General features: G+C 35.8%; 1 protein-coding gene across 1 annotated transcript; it reads left to right on the forward strand.

Moving 5' to 3' along the window:
• Positions 1-833: 833 nt before the first annotated feature.
• mpzl1l (myelin protein zero-like 1 like) lies at positions 834-22,061 on the forward strand. The gene is made up of 6 exons (XM_053331753.1): positions 834-951; positions 5,931-6,112; positions 11,072-11,282; positions 14,340-14,469; positions 19,092-19,197; positions 21,529-22,061. Exons 1-6 carry the CDS (start codon positions 879-881, stop codon positions 21,622-21,624), a joined length of 798 nt encoding a protein of 265 aa, XP_053187728.1. The 5' UTR covers positions 834-878; the 3' UTR covers positions 21,625-22,061.
• Positions 22,062-23,660: the final 1,599 nt, after the last annotated feature.

Consider the following 23,660-nt stretch of genomic DNA (forward strand, 5'->3'; position numbering starts at 1 on the left):
GGTATATTTATATATGTAAATCTCAGGATCTCATACATTCACATGTATATGATCTCAGGAACTTCCAGAAGTACTTGAAGTACTCACATTCTGTACTTAAGTAGAAGTACAGACTTTGGTAAAAGTAGAAGTGCTGATTCAACTCCTTTACTCAAGTAAAAGTAAGAAAGACATACAATGGTCTGGTGTTCAAACCCCTGCTAAACTACTAATTTCACTGGATATGTGGATTAGGGTAATGTGGGACACTTTTTGCAGTTCTGACTTGTTCACCATTTTTAAATATGAATCCAATATATTATATCAACACCTAATATCATTATAAAATCCCTGAGATGTTTCCGCGTTTAATGAGAAGACAGTTTTTAGATATTGTGCTGACAAGGAAAATGGCACATGTATTAATGTTCCTTGTGTCAAATCGTTACAGAATTTGTAGATTTTGTAATCTGGGACACTATTTTTTAGGTTTAGAAATACTTTGATTTATACAAAGGAGCCTTAGCTGCCAAAACTTTCTGATTCTGAACTTTCTGCCTGCATATGTTTTTGTTTTCTTTCTCATCAGAAAGGTTAAAAACATAGTAGCCTGTTTGTTCAGATGTGTAATATTACACAATATAACTGACACAGTGTGTATATACTAGTTATATGTGATAATTATGATAATCAAAAGTTTTTAGATATGGTGAACATCACCCTAATCCACCCTACCTGTAGTACCTGCAGTAACCACAGCACTACCAGCAGGGGGCAGCAGACGCGCTATGATCTGTGTACAGCGCCGCAGTTACAGACAACGAAGAAGAAGAAACGTTTTGGACGACAGAGGGGTGAAAAAAAAAAGAAGTAACGATACTCCTGTTTACAAGAAGATAATGGAGATAAAACGACCAAATACCACCTGCAAGTGTATTTTACTGACTGGATTTACACTATGTATGCTATTAGGTAAGTGTTGAAGCTGGGGTGGGGTTGAATTTCGATTTGGAAATGTGTGATTTTTAAGGGGGCTTCAGTATTTTTAGGTTAGCTTTTAGTCACAACCCTGCTAATGGATGCTCCCTCTCTCTTTCTCTCAGCTATAGACGACATTTAACAACACGTCTGAACACATAGCTTCTTTTACTTGATTGAACCAAACGGAAACAGTGCAGATATATATATTTATTTATGTGTTTTTTTCTCCACTAAAATGTGAGTAAGATTTGCCCAGATTTTGGTGGCTACCGCCCTTTAGTGCAGTGTCGCGATGATAGTGAGATTTAAACCCTAAATAAAAGAGGCTAACATCATCACAATGATCTGAAATAAGACATACAGCACGTGGAAGAGTTGTTCTGAATTTTAAGAGTATTTTGCACAAAGGGAAGGAAAGAGAAATATCTAAAAATGTGTGTTATCAGTGCAGGTTATTTAACCCGATAAACAAAGCCATATAAAAAGTGAGATTTCTCTGATTGATTAGGTCGGTTAGGTGTGTCCTTTAAGGTTTGTCAATCACTATGCTATCCAAGGCATGCATTTACCACAATTTACAGTTAATATTGATCTATATTCTTCATGTGAAATAGCTAGATACTTGTGTTTTTATGAACCACACAGTGCCACGCATCAGCTCTGCAGGTAGTCTCCACTCCTCCACCTTCACCAGCTTATAGCATAGCATGTAAAACAACAAAAACCCCTTAGATAACATCTTATTTCCTGCTGATCTTTGTTTCCTCTTCCCTGAGCCAGTAAGTTGCCTTGCCAGCCTTCATATATCATCCTGAACATAATGTGACACGACTGTATGCGCACGATTTTGTGTGTAGAGTTAGTGTTTATATAACACAGATTTCACATTTATACACAAGGAGAGTAAGCACTAACATTTACCTTATGGCTAATGGTTAAATGTTAGGTTGCACAGTTTTTACCCAAATCTGTCTTAAAACAACAGTTAGGGGCTGAAATAAACCTGTTTTTCTTGCTGTAGTCATCCCTTCCTGTTCATACTGACCTTCAGAAGATCCCCTTTATAATACTCTTAACAAACAAGTGATGAGGGATACAATCCACAATCCCACAAAGAGGGAATTTGATGCTAAAAAGACTTATATAAGCTTCAGATGAAGAAGTTGAGGTATGAAAGTATGATAAGATTTATATTTACAAAAGATCAGTTTTATCATCAGTAAATATGTGTTATGAGTAAATGCATGGAGTATATGTTACATCCTCTAACTGGTAAAGAAGTGACTCCATTTTTAGTTTTATTCCTGTTTACTAAAAATATTTATCTAAAGTTAATATGAAGCTTCAGCCGTCCAAATGAGTCAATCTAAGTAGATATCTTTCAACGTTACAGTCTTTATAGTGTGAAAGTTCCTCTTTTTGTTACTATTCTTCCACCACAGAAACACAAAGAGGGAATTTGATGTTAAAAAGACGTAAAGATGTAAATGTGTCAGATAACCACTTGATATGACTAACTCAGACTGCTGAACCCTCATATAAGCTTCAGATAAACTTTGGAATGACATACTGTGGGTTTTGGTCACCATCACTTCACCTGAAATCACCCAAGGAGATCTTTTAATAGTCAGTATGAACAGGAGTAATGATTACAGCGAGGTAAACCACTTTCACTGTTAATACGGACACCTGACTACTTAAAAAACTACTTATGTATATATAACAGAGAAAATATAGGAAGAAAATAATAATGATAATAATGTGTGTGCATTGTTCTGAGGATTTTTCCTATATTTTATGCTTATGTACATACTTTGTATCATTGATGCTTAATAAAAAAGAAAAAGAAACTACTTTAACACATTTTTATATTCACAATACTGATCAGTATTTATCCAGCTACTGTAAAAATAGCTCAACAGCTCAGAGAAATGGCTGGTAGTTGAGGAAAGATGTCAAAAATATCCACCAGTTGATTATTAACTTAATATTCTTATTGTTACTGGACACTTAAAAGCATTAATTAATAGTTTATATTGTTTTAATTGTTTATTTAAAAACTGCACAACCTCTTAAAGTTATTGCTGAGTCACTACAAAAATGTAGTCATTGGAAATATTGGATACTAGCAGCGGCAGCAGCAGCAGCAGTCAGTGTCGTAAAGTGTGGAGAAATGGACCACTTGTGAGATTTCAGCTTTGAAATCTCAAAATAATTACAGCTGACAACAGGAAATGGATGACAAACGCATATCCTTCCACTTAACGTTGGGGAGTTATCTTCAACGGACTGCTGACTCGCTGCAGTCCGTGTCTGTCACGTTATTCTCTGGAGTATGAATCTGTGCCACTGTGCATTTTAGAGAGAGATAAAGAGAGAGAGAGAGAGATGGGTGCTTTTGTATTTGCAAGTAGATCCTTTTTTATATATGGAGAGAGAATAAGTGAAAGTCACGTGTCTGTATCTTTTTTTTGTTTACTCTCAGAGGCGACTATAACGTCAAACATGCCCTCATTGAAAGCTGTTTCTAGTCTCGTCTATCTAATAGTTACACAGTGTTCAGTGTCTGCGTGGTACTTAAGATTACTAAAGATTGTATCTGTGTATACTCGGTAGCTGCCACAATCATTTCTTACAGTGGGGAAACACAGTAGGTAGTTTATTTGACCTATTTCAAACCTGTTAAAACAATAAAATAAAATATATGGGTATTAAAACCATGCAAAATGTAGATACACAACAGATATAATAACTATTAAGTGTTGAAAAAAAGGACGTACTATGAAATGAGGAAGTTTTCTAGTCACGCTTTCTCCCTTAAAAAACAAACAAAAAACTTTTAACCATCAAATCAAAGCCAAAAAAACATTAAAAACACAGTCGACACACACAGTTGTGTGCTTTTGTATTTGCACCCATTCAATTTTAATTTACTTTTTTAAAATATTGAGATAGCAGAAGTGAAACTCGCGTGTCTGTAATATCCTTTTTTTTTGTTTACTCTCAGAGACGACTATAATGTCAGACATGCCCTCATTGAAAGCTGTTATTATTATTATTTATTATTATTATCAGCGGTGACAGGCTTTGTAGTTTATCTAATAGTGACACAGTGTTTCAGTCTCTGTGTGGCTTTACACATTTTCATACTTTAAATTCTGTATCAGTGTTTACGACCGCAGTCTGACTCCCATGGAAGAAAACAAGTCAACATATAAAATACAGTTTAGATTTTGACATTGTTCAGTAAATATCTTTTTATGTTTACTATGTGTATACTCAGTATCTGTAGTTAGTTTATTTGACTTATTTCAAACATGTCAAAACAACCAAATAATAAAATATGTAGGCAGCAAAACAAAACTAAATAGAAATGACAGCAAACTGTAAATAAACAACTATGATAGTAATAATAAGAAGAAGACCTAACCCTTTTAAAAAACAACAACTTTTAACAATGAAATCAAAGCTAAAAGCACAGTATTTTTAGACAGGGCCTGAAGCGGGTAATAATATTATAGCATTTACAGTCAGGACTCAGGTCAGGAGTAAGAATAAACTGGTTTCTTTGTGTTTCTATAAAAATGTCCAGCGTGTGATCACGTGAGGGCCGAGAAGCAGCGAGGATGCAAACTGCAGATCTGTGCAGAGTAACTTCTCATTTTCATCTAAATGTGGATATGAATACATGGGTCAATGACGTGATGCAACCCATAAAAATCTGATTTTATATATATATATATATATATATATATATACAGGAAAATAAATGTGAACTAAAATGTGGAATACATATAATGGGCTTTAGCAGTGAAACACTATGGTTTGTAACATACTTTACATCATTTGTCAAAACTAATTTAGAAAAACTTATTGTTTTTAGGGTTTGTCCTGCTCAGTATTGACAAAATGCTTTACAATTTCAATAAAGGAATACTCCTAAAACTTTTTCTTTTCATTTGGTGTTTATAAATTGAAGTAATTATGTGTATAAGTACACTTAAATACACTGTAGGTGGATAAAATATTTAATATTTATTATCATTATTTTGTGGTTACACCATTTGACATTTTCAGGAGAATTCAGTCTTACTTTTGGTTAAAAAATATAAATAAACTGTAGGTGGATAAAATGTCATTTCAAGTGACATAAAACCAACAAAAATACGAAATATACATTTTAACAAACCTGGTGCTGCTTTTAAGACAGTTTTTAAAGATGTTTTTGAATTGCTCATCTGGCCAACCTTTGTTTGTCACTGAGCCATATATATGTGTGTGTATATGTGTGTGTACAGGTACTTCAGTGACACTAAGATAAGATAAGCTGTATCTGTATTGATCCCCGTGGGAGAAATTCAAATGGACACAGCAGTACTGGGAACAAAGTAGCAGCATGAGAGTGTAAAGTGTACTGAAAGTAAAATCAACAATAAATAAGATAGAATAAAAATACTATATACAGTAAACTGGATCTTTGTGTAAATAAATCAGCAATATAAAAATGTGCGATATACAGAAGTTCCTGAGATTATAGACAATATTTATTTATTTATTTTGCCCAGCCCTAGTGATTTGTACAACACCATTTTCAGAACAAGATTGCTTCTACAGGCAGAAGTCATTATTTAGTGTAACCTCCTTTGGCACTCTTTTGGGGGAGCCCTTCCTTTTCTAAATTGGGCCCAATTGAACTTTATTTATTTATTAATCTGCCTTTTAATTTATTTTTGGTACTTGGACTATTCTGTTTATTCTATTTTATGGTTAAATAAATAAAATACAGTATAAATACAGTATAATACAATACATTATAATATGGTATAAAATAAAGTATAATATAGTATTAGCGCTTCGTTCTAGTTTTTCCTCCTCCGTAATATTACTGAAAGCTATATTCATATTATTTTTTTACCAGGAAACGTACATTTTTATTCCCTCTTTTTCTTTCTTTCTTTCTTTTCTAACAGTCTCAAACCCTACGTCTGCCATCGACATACACGCCGACCCTGAAGTGATGATGGAGAACGGCACCTCGGGGATCCTCCGATGCACCTTCAGGTCCAGCGAAGTGGTCAGCAGCACGACTACAGTAACTTGGAGCTTTCAGTCGAATCAGCCCGACAATCAGTTCTCAAAAGCTCCGTACGTGGTGAGTCCTGGCCGCTCGTATCCGCTCCTGTAAGGGGGGGGGGGGGTAGAAGGGGTAGAGGGGGTTAATGGGGTTAGATTTCCCACAGGTCCAGGATGTTTTCCTGTAATTGTTGAAGGAAAAGGCTTCAGCTGCTCCTCAGTACACTACGATCCTAATGCTAGATGTTTATTTACATGGAGTATTCCTTTAAAAAATATCTTTAAAACACTTTAATTGTAGACTTGCTTTCATTCCTGCACTTTTAATCACTTTCCTTTTATATGAGTGAGGTTTTTATGCTATAGTTTACATATATTATTATATTATAGATTTTTTTAGTTCATCCATCTTGCTTTGATGTTACGGTTTGTTTTTATTCTCCTGTCTATTTCTTACAGCACAAAGCTCTTTGTAAACTTTGGCTTGAGGGCTGGGATTTTCATACAGTGTTTATATTCGGGCGGAGATGATTAAGCTGACGTGTTCTTGTTTAAACATGAGTCATGATGACGATGATTACCACAAAAGTCAATTTCAAACAAGCAAGATTTACTGCGAGGTGCTAAAACTGTCTGAGTCGGCTACTGTGAACATGATTCATTGTAGACATGATTGTAATACTATTAACCTACTAATCTGAGACACTGAGCCGTAATACAGTATAAATACAACATAAAATACAGTACAAAATACAGCGTAAATACAGTATAGAATACAGTGTAAATACAGTACAAATGCATTATAAAATGCAGTATAACTACAGTATAATATAGTATAAAAATAGAGTATAAATACAGTATAACATAGTATAAACTACAGTACAAAATACAGCGTAACAGTTACAAATGCAGTATAAAACAGAGTATAATACCATAAAATACAGTATAGTACAGTACAGTATAATAAGGTAAAAAAATACAGGATAAATACAGCATAATACATTATAAAATACACTATAAGTGCAGTATAATAGGGTAAAAAAATATAGGATAAATACAGCATAATGCAGTATATAATACAGCATAATACAGTATATAATACAGTATAATTGGATAAAAAATACAGTATAAATACAGCATAATACAGTATAAAATACAGCATAATACAGTATATAATACAGTATAATTGGATAAAAAATACAGTATAAATTACAGTGTATAATAAAATGTAAATACAGAATAATAAGGTATCAAATACAGTATAAATACATATTAATACATTATATGTACAGTATTAATACAGAATAAGTGCAGCATAATACAGATTAAAAACATGAATACAACAGATCACTTTAACTTTCATCGCTGTGTTTGTTTACTGGGAGTGAAAAAGCAAAGTCTGTTCTATTGAATTCAGAGGGAGGAGTGCAGATCATATCCCATCCACACATCCACACATCCACCTTCTCCCCTTTTCAGGTTTACACCCGGCAGGCAGGGCGGAGGCTCATGATCTGTCCGCTCTGATCTCCTGCAAACAGAAATGACACAGCTGCAGGATTTCTTATTTGCACAGCAGTCACAGATACACGCTGTCAACAATTCAGCCGCTTTTCAGACACATGAAACGTTAACCATTGTTGGTTTCATCTGTCAGTTTTTCTCTAAGGAAAGAAAGTAAGAGAGCTTAAAGTTAGAGGACTTTTTTTTTCATGCATTGCTGATGGATTTTAAAACGTATTAAACTGTTCAAGCTTTAATTAATGACCGTCGGGAGCTTTTTGCTCCTCTGAGTGAATCAACTGATATATTGTCTCATCAATTTAATCATTAATTATATTAACTCTTACATACTGTTCAAATTCTGACTCATAATTAATCTCTACACCAATTCATTCATACTGTATGAAACCATAGACTGTATAAAAGAAATGGACGTAACATCCGTGAAGTCACCCATTGGTTTGTGGACTGCTGCTCGGAAGCCAATAGTTTCGGATCTGGGCAGCGCCATCTTGAAAATTTCAGGTGCATGTCGGGGGAAAAAAGAACACGGATTCTACTTATATGGGCATTAGTCATGGGCGGAGCGGGGAGGTTGCGATAGGTTGCGAGGGCTGGATCTCGAGGACGTTGGGCAATCAACCTGTCAATCACGACGTAGCCACACCCAAATGCATACCCTGCTTTATTGTCAAATATAAAATCAGGGAGGCCAAAATGTCCCAAATGAACATCATACTGCATTGAAGAAGGCTTTAAACTAGCGATTGAGACCATAAACACATTTTGAAAACGTTTACTGAGGTTAGAAATCAAGTGAGAAGTTGGTGAATTCTCCATTGACTTGTATAGAGACGGTCGCCCCCTGGTGGCCTTTTGATAGAATGCAATTCTAAGTTACTTCCGCATTGGCCTCATTTCAGAGGACTAGAACTTCCTGCCTGCCATGAACTGAATAATTTAACAGATTGACTACAAGTATCGATCCAAGTCTATTAAGTCAGTTATTTTAGCTGTTAACCACTGATCATTGTAAAACTATCTTTAATTAAAATAACTGTAAACTGCACAATATAATAGAAAAAAAGGCTATAGAGCAGCCTAGATATTCTTCTTATGAGACCAAATTACATTAATCTGGACTCATTCAGAGAAGGTTTTAGAAACTGTTTCTTAACTTTCACACACTGTTCAGACCATTCACAGTATCCCCAAATGATTAGTCAATGATAAACAGTAAGATCAGGCCTCATTTCAGAGGACCAGAACTCCCCAGCCTGACTCTTACATACTTTTCATATTCTGACTCATAATTAATCTTTACACCAATTCATTCATATTGTATAATACAGGTTATAGAATACATTGTAAATATAGTATAATACAGTATCAAGTATTTCACAGTATGATGATACAGCTTTTTCTGTAATCTGATGGCATTTAACTCTTTAGTTCAGCCGTGTTTAAAGTGCTTTTTTAAATCGCTGTCTGATTTATTGTGGAGGGATTTATTTTACGCCTAATATGCTGACATGATTTCACAGCTCAAATACAACGCAGACACTTTAGGCACTTTGATAACACATTTCCTCCTCTCCTCTCTGTCTCTATTCTTCCTGTTGCTGCAATATGAAAGCGATATCAAAACAGAACAGAGAAAAATTATGATCGGAGTACAGGAAACAAATCTTCACAATAGAAACTGTTCTGTTAGAGCTCTGTTTACACAGCTGGGCCACATAAAAATTTAAAAAAAAACAACATTAAAAAAAACTGGCTTCTGTCTCAACATGAATCAACCAAAACCAGATTAGTGTTTTAAAATGTCATGTTTTTACTTTTTATTCACCTCCGCCCACGGCTTGCTTAGTCAGCAATGTGAGTGAAGTGTGTGAGGATGATGTGCTGGACTGGTTTTTAAAAGAATAATAATAAATAAAATCCTAATATTCATATTTTTTCAATCAAAATTCAGATTTTTGCTAGTTTTTCTCGACTTGATTAAACATTTTGTTGTCTTACAGCAGCGTTAACAGTTAATATGTCTTTTTTTTTTGAGGAGTTTTTTAGGATTGAGGTCATGTTAAAACAATTATACAAACATTTGAGAGCAAGAGTGAAACACAACAACATCATATTAATACTGTAGATACATGTTTTTCTTACTTTCTGTTATTTATACTCTTACAATGTAACCCTCAAGGCTTCCTTCTGCTCCAAGTGTTTGTGATATCTTTTCCATAACCTTGGTTGCTAAGGTCGTTGCTAAGGTTCTTCCACAGGTTGCCCACGTGCATATTTCATATCAGATTCAGGCTCCAACATGTACGCATGTATTTAAGAGGTTTATACTTTGAGTGATTTAATGAGAAGAAGACTTGAAACCCAATTAAATTTAAATCTGAAATGTGTTGTTTCAAATAGAGGATGAACCGAGGCGCTGCATATTTAAAGAGTCAGTATAAGATTAATAAGGAGTCTTTTTAAACTGTAAATCATGGCAATATTTCCTAGATGAGCACCCATAGTAAAATTATAGACCTTACAATACTCTCATAATTAGTCTCATCACCAGTTCACATTTATAAGTTCCCCATCACTCATTAATACAGGTTTTATTGAACCTTAATGAAGCTGTCAGAGAGCAAACAGTGTATTATTTTTTTTAAAGAAGTTCATAATCACTGTATTATGGTCCAGTGTGGCATTTAAATTTTGCACATTTCCATTTTTTCTTAAAATTTTGTATAGGCCTATTCTGGGTCACATAGTCCATAGTTCACAAGTCCACCTAAAAGAAATGTGTATACAGTGTTTTTACAGCTCCGAGATGTAAAAATTAGTCAAATTTGACCCTAATTATTATGTAAAAGTTAAACCAGAACCAAACTAATGGCGCTTTTCCACTACGCAGTTCCAGCACGACTCAACTCGGCTCGACTCGATTCGGTTTTTTTTCAGAGTCATGAGACGTCCCACACAAGAATCAAACCCGGCATTTTTAAATACCGGCTCAGTTTTCTTGCTTTGTGTGTGACAGAAAGACACATACAGCAGCAAGTACACCATCGCCTCCATGTCCTCCATTGTTTATGTGTTTGTGTCGCGTATAAAACGAAGTCACGGCAGTTTCGTGGAGCCGTGCTATGACGACCCCGCCCACGTTGAGTAGGTACCTGTTTGTAATGGAAAAGGTCGTTCCTGGAACTGTGTCGAGTCGAGTCGAGCCGAGTAGTGCTGGAACTATGTAGTAGAAAAGCGCCATATATGTTTAAAATGCTCAACATTCAGCGTCACAATGTCCTCAGTCTCTATAAATGGTAAATGGACTGCACTTATATAGCGCTTTTCTAGTTCCTCAACCACTCAAAGCACTTTAACACTACACTCTGTAAATCTAAGACTAGAAATATCCTTTATGGCCGAGCTCTACCATTTTAACTTAAAAGAGACCATTGACCTTTTGTATACATACATGCGTGTATGTAATTTGTAATTTGTATTTTTGTGTCTTCCCCTTTTTTTTTTTTTGCAGATTTTCTACTTTTCCAACGGGAAGGGATTTCACGGACAAGCTGAGTTCAAAGACAGAGTGCAGTTTGTCGGAGACATCAACAAGAGGGACGCTTCTATACAGCTGAGTTCGGCTCAGTTCAGCGACAACGGCACCTACTTCTGTGACGTCAAGAACCCGCCGGATGTTCAGGGGACGCAGGCTCGAACGGAGCTCAGGGTCGTTCTGAGAGGTGAAGATGTGTTCATTAACGCCTCCACTCATTGTTGAATACCTTTTTATATATGTGTGTGTAGAGGGAAACTTTTAAAAAATATTATTATATTATGTTTATTAATTTTAACAAATTCAACAATAGCACCAAGACAAAGGGGTCAGTGACAAATAAAGGTCGGCAACATGAGGAATTCAAAAATATCTTAAATTTGCAACATTTGTTTTTTGCCAAAAGTTAGACTGAATGCTCCTGAAAATGTCAAATGGTGTAACCCCAGAAGAATTATATTAAATATCACATATTTTATCCACCTACAGTGTATTTAAGTGGACTTATACACATATTTAGAACAATTATTATAACAAATATAAAAAAGTTTTAATGTAAGATCATGCCAAACTAGTTGATATGGTGTTTTATTGAGAATTCAGTGTTTTTAAACAAGTTGAATTATTAGGTACAAAGTTTTTATGGTTATACCACATTTTTTCCATAATCCTCTAATATATTCTCTCAAAATGGATTAAAAGCAGAATTTGTTTGTGTGTACTTAGTCTCATCACCAGTTCATACATTTATTTTCACATTTTAACCCCTTTTTTAAATTTGACTAAACCACATGGACACAAAAAAAGTAAATGACCCATAAACAGGCAATGGGCTCAGACCTGTATGTAAAATAAGTAGCCTAATGAAAAATGAAAGGACAAGTGAATTAGAGAAATCAGAGGCAAAAATGGGAGCGATTAAATAAATGAGCAGACAAACGAATAGAAAATTAGATATTTTACAATGAATCTCAAACAAAGACAGGTAGGTATGAGGAAGCAATGAGGAATACTTCATTAATGATGCTTTTTTTCCTACATGGACTCGCGTCCATATTATGAGCTGGACTGCAGCTTTGGCCAGTTGTGTGCACCCACTCACTGATTGGACAATGTGACTGCTGTTATTCATCAGTCTTGTGCCTGCAGGCTGGCTCATTGTGCTCAATCTGTTAACGTTTCTAGGCAACTTCACTCTCATCTTTACTCTGTACTGACATTTTTGGACACAGCAGGCCACTTTAACCTCCCAGAGTTAATTTAAAAACCTGGATTATCTTAAAATGACTGCAGCACCAAAGCTTTAAATCTCACTTTGAACTCAAAGAGTGTTATCTTTTAAATCTTATTTAAGACTTTTTACTCTTTTCTAAACCTAGATCATCATCCACGTTGCTCCATTTAAACTGTTGAAACACAGTGGTAGTAAAACTGACACAAATAACTTGGTTTAATTTTTAAACATGAATTTTCAAAGTGGTGCCAGACAGAGAAATCTGGACAGTTGTGTCAGACTAAGAAGTAAGAATTTTGCATCGATGTGAGAACACAGTGGTATTAGCAGCCCTGAAAAACTACTTAATTTAAAGTTTTGTCACCTTTACTGACCTCAACTTTATTTAAATGACTCATGTTCTTGTTTTAACATTTTAACACCAGTTTAACGAAACTAGGATTAGAGGACGGGTCTCACAAGAGGACATTCTTTCTAAAAACACTATAAATGTGACAGATATCCACTTTATATATCATATAACTCAGACTGCTGAAGCCTCATATAAGCTTCAGCACACTGTCAATCATTTGGAGGTTCATATTGACACCTCACTGTTGTTTTAAGACATAATTGAATACTATTACTACTACTTCTACTACTAATAATAATAATAATTATACATTTATTTAGTATAGCACCTGTCACAGAAATAAAATTCACAAAGTGCTTCACAACAATAAGATTTGAAAAGATCATAAAAACATGCAAACATTAAAACAAAAAGCAATAAAAACAATACAATCAATGAGGGAGAAGCAAGAAAAACTATAAAAACAGAATAAAACAAAGGCAAACAGAGGACCTCTAAAGGAAACAAGCACTAAAACACTTCAAGGTGAAAGAGAAGCCAAATTGTGATGAACATGTCCTTTTAAAATCTAACCTTAGCTTGAACTGACTCTCACCTCGTATGTTTCTGGACACTTGCAGCTTCAGTTTAACATTTTCGCCTCCACATCTCGCCTGTATCTTCACTGTGAGATCTGATATATTCAAAACATCAAAGCTTTTCCTACTCAGAAGTGACTCGGGTCCATTCTTGTTGTTTTTGTTTTCAGTTACATGAAGCCCACATGTGTGTGTGCATGTGATGGCTTGTCTTTATCTTTTAGCCCCACTGATCCAGGTGGGAGTTTATCATCCTTTCTTTTTAGACTGTGCCTTGTTTTCTCCCAGCTGTCACGGACGTTTTATTTTTCCTAAACAAACAAAGCTTTTATAACTTCTGTGGCAGTCCCAGCTGTAATTAAAGTCTGTGTAAAGTAAGAATAAATATGTGTTCTGAGTTTGACATACCACAGAAAAGTGTGTTGTTAACCACCCTGCCAAATTTGAATGATTAAAAAAATCGCCAAATATATGAAATTAGGCTTCAAAGTTGTGTAAAAATCAGCCTCTTTCTCTGCTACCAAACCCTGTGGGAGTGCCCGCTGAGTCTGCTGAAACCCCGCCCCCTAGCAAGTGGCACCTGTCAATCAAAGTCACCACCTCTACCAGAAACATGGACACTACGTCTGAGAGCTTTCTGCTGCTAACTCAGCTGCTAGCTCAGCGGCTAACTCAGCTGCTAGCTCGGCGGCTAGCTCAGAGGCTAACTCAGCTAACTGGCTAACTGTAGACTGTAGTAGTACTAGTGTGCGCTGAATGTATTTATACCTCTATAGCAGCAGGGGCAGGTTTATGATTTTCAGACCCCCCCCCCACTAAATCCTGAACACATGGTTGAAATGCTTTTTACACCTTATTTAGAAATACATTTATGACCTATTTAATGTGTTTAGAAGTTGAATTATATCAATGAAGAAATGTAACTTTAAAGACAGAAATTCAGTGTGAGAGCTTCAAAATGCCTCAGAGAGAAAACACAAACCATCACAAGAGTCCAGAGGCTGTTCAGTTGTTTAATTAAATGTATAATTGAAAAAAATCAATTCAACCAACCATGAATTGTTGTTTTTTCGTGTCTAGAATCTCTCCCACAGAGCAACACTGCCATCATAGTCGGAGCAGTTTGCGGCGCTTTATTCGTGCTCGTCCTCATCGCTGTAGCTGCCTGCTTTGTCATGAGGATGCTTCACAACCGCCATGATTATGAAGGGTGAGTGATGCTGTTTTTAACCAGTGTTTCCATTCAACACTAGATGTAGTTTTCCAGAATAATAGTTGGATTTAAAGAGTAATTTGAAGTCTGTGAGAAAATTAACACACTTGTTTTTAGTGTCAACCTTATTACCTAAAAAAAATGCTATAAAAAGTTGTGAGGATGTGTTGGAAAAACAAGGTATAATTAACAATGCTAAAAACTAAATAAATAACAAAAAGAACAATTAAAAAACAATTTACAGCATTTACAATCTAAAAAAATAGCAATTAAACCTTGGAATTGAGTCAATGCTGTTAATGAGTTCAAATTAAAGGGTAAAAATGTACAAATGAACAAATGCTGATCCCTCCTCACTGAAGAACATGTAGGTTAGTTTAATGTAAGAAGTACAGTTGGGTCAGTATTACCTGCATTTACAGCATTTTACAGCTCAAGCATTCAGTTAACCTTCATATTTGATGTTAGAGTTTCACAGATTTTTTTTTTTTCTGTTCATGTTTGACCTGTGTGATTTTTTTTAGTCAGCTTTTACTCTGTCAGTGATTAAATCATCCGACCGTAACAACTTTCTCTCTAACTCTCTGCATGGGAGCAGGGTTCAGTCTGTCTGTGCAGAAAAAATCTTTGTTTGTGTTTTGGGGCCGTTTCGTATGATATGATGTACTAATTATTACTAAACATGTTTGTTTGTTAAAGACATTGTCAAAAAAACTAGGCTTTAGTTTCCTGTGTATGCTTGAGGTAGTTTGAACGTTTCCACCTCGCATGCTGCCGTCTCTCTCCGACTTGCTCTTTCTGGAAGAGATAACCACGTATCGAGAGACGTTTAATTTAACATTAGGACAAATTTTAATGGCGTTTTTCAGACCTGTGTGTTTTTTTGTTTTTGGCCTGGTTGAAGCAGAGTTTGGTTTCTTTTCCCCCTCCTCTTGGTGCGATTCGTTTGGGGCAGATCTGAACATAACACCAGAACAACCAGACTGAGACCCTTCGAGGACGTGGTCTAGGTTCGGTGAGGTCAAGGTCTGACCTCAGTTTAAGCTCAATGGCTCCCGCACCCAGGTGTACTTGCATACTGGGTCTATATGTACTATAAGAATATAATATATGGATGGATATGTATAATGGACTCAAAGATGGAGCCAAAGAAAGTTTCAAACTTCTGCAAAACTCCAAAGAGACTAAGCAGCCACACTTGTCTCTGTTTATGAGCGACGGCTAAGATAGACAGTAAAATGAGAACAGCCTGTCCACCTTAAAGGCCCGTCCAGCTTAATTGAGCCTGGTCAAGTTACCACACCACTCTTACAACAGTACCTTTCATGTAGATGTTCTTTTAAAGATGAGGAGAGAGAAGAGATGACTCAAAGCACCTCAACAGTAACTAGGGTGATATCGTGCAAGTGAAATTCATAGTAGCACGTTGATATTAATGATTGTGTGAAATTTTAGTGAGTAATAATGTGAAAACACAACCTAATTTGCATTTTGAGGTGTTCTGTCGACTGTCTCTTTAAGAATAATAGTAGTCTTCTATGGAGAAAATGCTTTTTAGGGCTCCCAGTACCCACTAGGAAAATTTGGAAGTAAAACTCAGAGGCGCTGGTGTCCTCATCTCTATTAATACATCAATGCTGCTGAGATGCAGAGGAGTGAAATCAACAGTTTGTAGCAGCCACCCAGAGAACGAAGGGAGGTCTGTGCGAGGTCACATTTGTCTGGAGGACCTTTTTCCTGTGTTTATGTTCTTGTTCCTGCCCCAAACACATCTGACCAAAATCAGCAAAGTGATGCATTTCGGTTCACATGGGAGTTTCATTCTGTGTGAAAAGAAACCAAACGAAAAACGCCCCAAATTTAACAAATTGTTTACTGATTTTTGGACCAGAGTAAAATGAACTACAGGTTTGAAAACACCCTTAAAGTAAGGAGTAAAAAAAAGAAAAGAAAAGTGGGCTAACTGTTGGGGCTTTTGGATGATTTGAGTCTGTGAGCTGAAGTATTGGTGATCTTTTTGGTGGGTTGCTGTGTGCATTGGTGCCGGTCACTTTCTTCCATTACACTGTGTTAACACAAACTAAATTCACTGCATTTTGTTTCCACTAACTCGTCATTGTGTTATCTAATCATTGCCTTCTACTAACTGTCATAATATCACCTAATCATTGTTGTTTCTATCACACTTTTCATAACCAGCTTTTCTTTTCTTTCTTTTTAAAGAAGCATGTTAAGTCAACAAAAATGTTTTTGAGACATTTTGTTGAGTGTTGAATCACTTTAAAATGATAGAATATAAAAAGTTGACCGCTCATTATTAAGCTTGTGTAGGTGAGTGTAATAATCTGCCACCAGGACACTGTGGCAGGATCTTTACTAGAGGTGCACTGGTAAACAGATCTGATTTTATGATCCATGAACCATAGACTGTATAAAAGAAATGGACGTAACATCCGTGACGTCACCCATTGGTTTGTGGACTGCTGCTCGGAAGCCAATAGTTTCGAATCTGGGCAGCGCCATCTTGAAAATTTCAGGTGCATGCTGGGAAAAATAAAAACACGGATTCTACTTATATGGGCATGAGGCGGGGCCATGGGGAGGTTGCGATAGGTTGCAAGGGCTGGATCTCGAGGACATTGGTCAATCAACCTGTCAATCAGGACGTAGCCACGCCCTAATGCATACCCTGCTTTATCATCAAATATAAAATCAGGGAGGCCAAAATGTCCCAAATGAACATCATACTGCATTGAAGAAGGCTTTAAACTAGCGATTGAGACCATAAACACATTTTGAAAACGTTTACTGAGGTTAGAAATCAAGTGAGAAGTTGGTGAATTCTCCATTGACTTGTGTAGAGACGGAAGTCCTTTTGACACCAAAACGGTCGCCCCCTGGTGGCCTTTTGATAGAATGCAGTTCTAAGTTACTTCCTCGTTGGCCTCATTTCAGAGGACTAGAACTTCCTGCCTGCCATGAACTGAATAATTTAACAGATTGACTACAAGTATCGATCCAAGTCTATTAAGTCAGTTATTTTAGCTGTTAACCACTGATCATTGTAAAACTATCTTTAATTAAAATAACTGTAAACTGCACAATATAATAGAAAAAAGGCTACAGAACAGCCTCGATATTCTTCTTATGAGACCAAATTACATTAATCTGGACTCATTCAGAGAAGGTTTTAGAAACTGTTTCTTAACTTTCACACACTGTTCAGACCACTCACAGTATCCTCGCATGATTAGTCTCAGATAAACCGCAAGATTCATCATTAATAATTAAGCTTTCAGAGAGCAAAGAGAGTTTATTCTTCAGTTTTTACACTAAAAACATGTAAATGTGAAGAATGTAACAGTGTTGTTTGACTATGGGTCAAAAACTCTACAAAAACGTGTATCAGCTGCACAGTAATGTTTTTTAAGGAGTTGAAATATTTACATTTTTGTTTATTCTGGGTCACATTAGGAGAGGTCATCAGATGTCAGACTAGAAGTAAAATGATTGATAAAATGAGTGTTTTTTTGTTTTTTTTACTGCTCTCAAATGTTAAAAATGACTCACATTTGACCCTGAACAGTATGTAAGGGTTAAAGAAAAACTACAACACAGGTTTATTTTTATTCAGAACATCATCAGTGCTGTGACGTAAAATATGACTGCTCATGTTTAGTATCCTGTCGGGCCGATATTTAGCAATACTGCCGAGCTCAAAGGTCAATTACTCTGTTTATTACTGGGGCTGCAGCTAATAATTATTTAATAATTGATTAATCTGCTGATTATTTTCTTGATTTAAATGTCAAAACAGACAGAAAACAGCAACAGTAAAAAAATAAAACCCATGATGCCCTGATGGCAGATCTGCTACACATAAGAAATTAGAAAGTTGATTCTGTCACAGCTGAAATGGAAAGTGTGGCTCGAATGTTTTTAAAAATGATTAATAAATGATCAAGGACAGATCTTAGCAGGTTTTGTGAGTATAATGTTGTCATGGACCAACAGGACCAATAGCCGGAGCTACAGAATATATAATGATTATAATAATAAATTTAGATTGCACTTTTCAAGTAAGAAGCACAATGTGTGATTTCGTGCAGGGAGACGGAAGAAAAAATATTTAAAGAAATGATAGATAAGATGAAAAACAATTAAATAATTATAGCAGTCCAGCACATAAATAATAGAAGAGCAACAACAGTAATAAAAAGAAACATAAAATCCCATCAGAATAACAGAGCTGCGTTATATGAACAAATGTGTGTACCAGTCAGATATGAATGCTTTCTTTGAAGTCAGGCATTCAAAAACCGGATGACCTGGTTTGAATATCCTATTGTTACATCAAGAAAATATTTTACTTCCTCCACAAACTTTTTAAATGGTGTCATATATCACAATCGGTGCACCTCTAGTCTCCTCCCAGTCGCACTGCTTTCAGTACTTCTGCCAAGTCACTCCAAGCTGCCGTGCACTTTGTTTCATGTACTCATCTCTCATTGTATTATTTTTTTTGTCTTGTGTCCCATTCTTTTTTTTGTCCTTGTCTCCATTTTGACTGTGCACCAATGATTGCTCGACACCACGGCAAATCGTAAACCCTAATCTAGATGTACGTCCTTGGAAAGCGTGAGCTCTCAGGCTCCGCAGCCACGAAAGAAGGTGGAATCCAGCCGGGAGGGCTCCAGGTGTACCAGCCCCTCGGGTCCACTACAGGTAGGAGCTGGGGGAACGAAATATCCACTGGCTGCCACCTTGTGCCGCATTTATGTCAAAACAAGATGTGAAATATACTCTTTATCTATAACTCTGCCCACTGATATAAGGTAGTGAGCGGTATTTTGCTCAGACGATTTAAATCACCTTTTAAAAACAGGGTTTAGAAATGGTTTTGACACACAAAGCAAAGACATACGACACAGAGAGCAGTAACAAGACCGACATTAACAAGATGACAGTGAAATACAGCTAGGAGATTATTAAAAAGATCCTAAAATAAAGTAAAATAAAATGAAATAAAAAGACTGTAACAATGATCAAATGACATCACATAAAAGTCTGTAAAAATAAGTGATTTTAAAAGACATTAAAGATTCTTCTAGCCTTATTTCCTCAGGCGCGGTCACCTTTTAGATAGAAAGTCGAGTTTGAGATCATGTGACAAGAATATTATACGTTTTTGCACCTGACGAAGACCTTTCGGGGTCGAAACGTTGTGGTGGTTTGTAATTAAATCACGTGAGCACAATATACAGTGTGCGGGTGTCTTCCTTTTTATCACAAGAATATTATAAGTACCAGAAATAAAGACTTAAATACAGTGAACAAAAAACGAGCAGATGTTAAACCCATAAGAGAGGCTACTTTTGGGCGGTGAAGCAATGAAATTAAATCCAGAAAGTCCAGTTGAAGCTACCAATTAAAAATGAGATTAATGACTTTATTTGCCAGATGACCCTGCATTGTTTTACCAGATTTCTCCCCCCTGTTGAAATGAACGAGAGGGCTGCAGTTATTCATGCAGAGCTAATCTCTCTAAAATGTCAAAATCATCAACATCAAAAGTCAATGAAATCATACATAGATGCATATTATTCTTGAGTGTGGATGGTGTTAGATACTATTAAAAGGAGTCTTTTCTATATGGAGATAGTTGTAGAGAAGATAAATATTTTGTTAAGCAAAAAACCTGAATACACATTCATGGAGCTAAAAAAAAAAGGATCACAATATCAAGTTACTATTAATTTGGCTCCGAAACAGTGTGTGTGGTTTTTACAAGGTCCCCTTTTACTAAATTGTATCACTGCTTCCTTGATGTGATTAATGTCCTTTCTTTAAATCAGGATGTAGAGCCAGGAAATGAAACAGTGAAGGATCAATGCTAAGTAGTTCTGGATATATATTAAAAAACAAGGTCACTTCTGAAGATGGACTGTTTTCCTGGAGGTTCAAGATCCCAGTTAATGAGATCTGAAATTTTTTGGTTTAGTGTGACCTTTTTCCATCTGTGGAAAATGCTGCGAGCAGTGTGTGTGTGTGTGTGTGAGTGAGTGAGACATAGGAAACACTGATTTCCAAACTTAACTCAAAATTTCCAGCGAAAGCCTCTTCTTTTAAGCTGCCGTTGCCTCATTCGTGGACTCAAAACAAACTGAAAATTACAGTTAATTTTTCCCACAAGTTGACATGTGAACACGTCTCTGTTCACTTCACATGGAAAAATGCAGCTGAACAACAACATTCGCCACATTTTCTGTAGAAATTGGGGTTTGTGACCAACTTAAAACCCAGAAAACCCTTTTTTTGTTTATATTTTATGTCCAAGAAGGACTAAATGGGGACTTTGCTACTATCATGGTTTATCCTCACTAATATAATACCATCGAGACTCTCAGTGAAAATCAAATTGATGATGATGTCATGATCTAATGACGTCTTTAATTACAGATTAATGTGCAGATTATTTTCTGGATTCATGGTTTTGTCTAAAAGAGGTCAGAAAACATTGAAAAACGCCTTTTATAATTTTCCACACACTCATTATTTTATCTGACCAGCAGCTCAAAATCCAAAAATATTTAATTTTATATTATATATGACAAAGAAAAGCATCAAAACTGCACATTTTAGGAGTCACAACCAGTAAATTCTTAAAAGTTACATCATTAATCAATTATCAAACAGTTTCAAATGCACTTTTTGTTGATCGACTAATCGTTTTATCTTCATGTTTAACGTAATCCACTAAACCCTAATCTTAACAACTAATTCATAGTTAAAACAGTCACACTCGGTCTTTAATAATCTTTTTTGAAGTGTAAAATTGTTCAAATCTGCGTCATATTTGTATTTATTAACAAACATTTGATGGATATGGGGAACGATAAAGGCTCTTTGCTTATATCCAGGTTCTTCTCTCTCCTTGGCGTCTGGTTGTGATTAATCTGGATGTTTTGGTGTCTTCTTTCTTTTTTTTTTTAAACTAACTTCTTCTCTTTTCCACTTCTTTCTCTCTTTTTTTTTTTTGTTCTTGGTATGTTTCAGGGCCCGGTGATATACGCCCAGTTGGATCATTCAGGCAGCAAAAACTCCTTCCATAAGATGGAGCCAGTGGTCTACGCTGACATCCGTAAAAACTGAAGAGGAAATGGGGACCAAAAAACAAAAAGGAAAAAAAAACAAAAAAAACACAAAACAGTAAAGTATCAGACCTCTCTATCAGCTGCTCGTGGGAAGGGTTGGGATATTTCAACAGGGACCGAATTGGTGCAGTTTCATTTTTCTTTCATCTTTTATCCTCTGAAAGCATGATAATAATGAAATAATGATTCCATGTGCTTTAATGTAAAACACTATTACACTCCAGTGGACACTACATCGCTCTGTTACATCTTGCCTTGAAACTGTCGTCTAACACAGGGATTAAAGTTAAAAAAAAAATAAGAATGCCTTCATTAAAATCATTCCAAGTGTAAAAATATTTGTATTTTAATACTAATAAAAAAAAAAGAAAAAATGAAGCTCTGCAGGTTGTTGCACCAGCTGAAGTCAAATATTTGAGTGTAAAGCCCCTTTTTATTCACTACAGTTTACACGCATTAAATCCTGTTAACTAGTTAATTTTTAAGTTGGAGGTCTCCTTTTTAAATGTCTAGAAAACCACCAAAGTCAATACCGAAACTGCTACGAGTCTGTGTATACTGTAAACACTCCAATAAACTAACAACCCCAGTGGTGCTAACACTAATCATCACATTTCCCATCACAAGTGAATGAAGCATTAAGCATTAAATTACGTTTTGTGTGTCGTCATCTACTCTAAATATCGACCTCCAGCCTGTTTTATTTCAGTCACAGCACATTCTCATTTAACACTACAGTTTTAGTCACAACACAACACGTACAGTTAATATTAGAATAAACTTTATTTATACAGCGAGGATATAACCCTAACCCAAAAATTGGAGTACTACAATTAGGAAGTAAAACCAAACAAACAACACTAAGAACAAAAGCATTAAGACATCTACAGTAATAAAAAATATAGGTATATCAATTAGATAAAGGCATTATTTAAAAAATCTTAAGTGTTAAAAAGTGATATAAAAGGCAGCGGTACGAGAAATCGAATCTTGGTGCTACTCAAGCTGCAATCAGTCGTCATGACTACCCTTAAGCTGGTCGTGGGTGATCAATCTGTACAGTTGCTAGACAGATACTGAAATCCAAGTTATGTAACTAACTAACAAGCTGCAAAAGTTTCTGGATCATGTGAGCGGTTAATCGGTCGTCATGACTACCCTTAAGCTGGTCATGGGTGATCAATCCGGGTGTTAAATTAATGCCTTTATCTGTACAGTTGCTAGACAGATACTGAAATCCAAGTTTTGTAACAAGTATGTAAGTTTTTTTGCGTGATTCCCAAACTAGATTTTGCTGTTGATTAAATTGACACACAGCTGGTGCAACAAGCTGCCCGAAGCTCAGTTCATTCATCTCCACCGTCGTGCAGTTCCATAGTGATCTTGTATCATAAAGGGGGCGAATAATGTAGAGTCGGATTTCACATTGCCTACAGTAACTTTGCATGCAGTTGTAATGACATCTCCAAACTGGTACTGCTCAACGAGTCTCAAAATCAGAAGAAGCCGTCTGACGTTGTTTTACTGTGAATGCTTCAGTTTTCTGTAAACCTCTGGCATGTTGGTACCTTTTTTAAAAAAAAGACATTGCCTCCCTTTTCGATTTTCACCTCAGTGGAACATGTTCTTTAACCTTTTTTTATTTTCTGGCTTCTTGTTAATACCAGAATATTAAATAATTATATATATATCGAACCCAATTTTGGTTGCTTTTGTTGTCTGTCATCATTTTGAACACAGACTCTGCAACCGAGGTAGATGTTTGTTTTCTGCTTGTTTAGGTGTGCTTAGAAATAAGAAGTTAGCTACTGGTGGTAACAAACCTGAGCTTTTCTTTTTCTTTTTCTTTTTCAACTTAGTTTTGAGTAATTTTTAAAATATGCATGTTAACACAATGTTCCACTGAGATGAAATATCTCTTTCTATTCAAACTGGGAGCTCTCCTATTTGTTGGGACAAAAAAACAAACACGCTAAAACACTGTTTGCATGCAATGTACTAACATAACAATCATAATTATGAAAAATATCCATC

The sequence above is a fragment of the Scomber japonicus genome, chromosome 13 (genome assembly GCF_027409825.1).
Source record: "Scomber japonicus isolate fScoJap1 chromosome 13, fScoJap1.pri, whole genome shotgun sequence".
Classification (NCBI taxonomy): domain Eukaryota; kingdom Metazoa; phylum Chordata; class Actinopteri; order Scombriformes; family Scombridae; genus Scomber; species Scomber japonicus.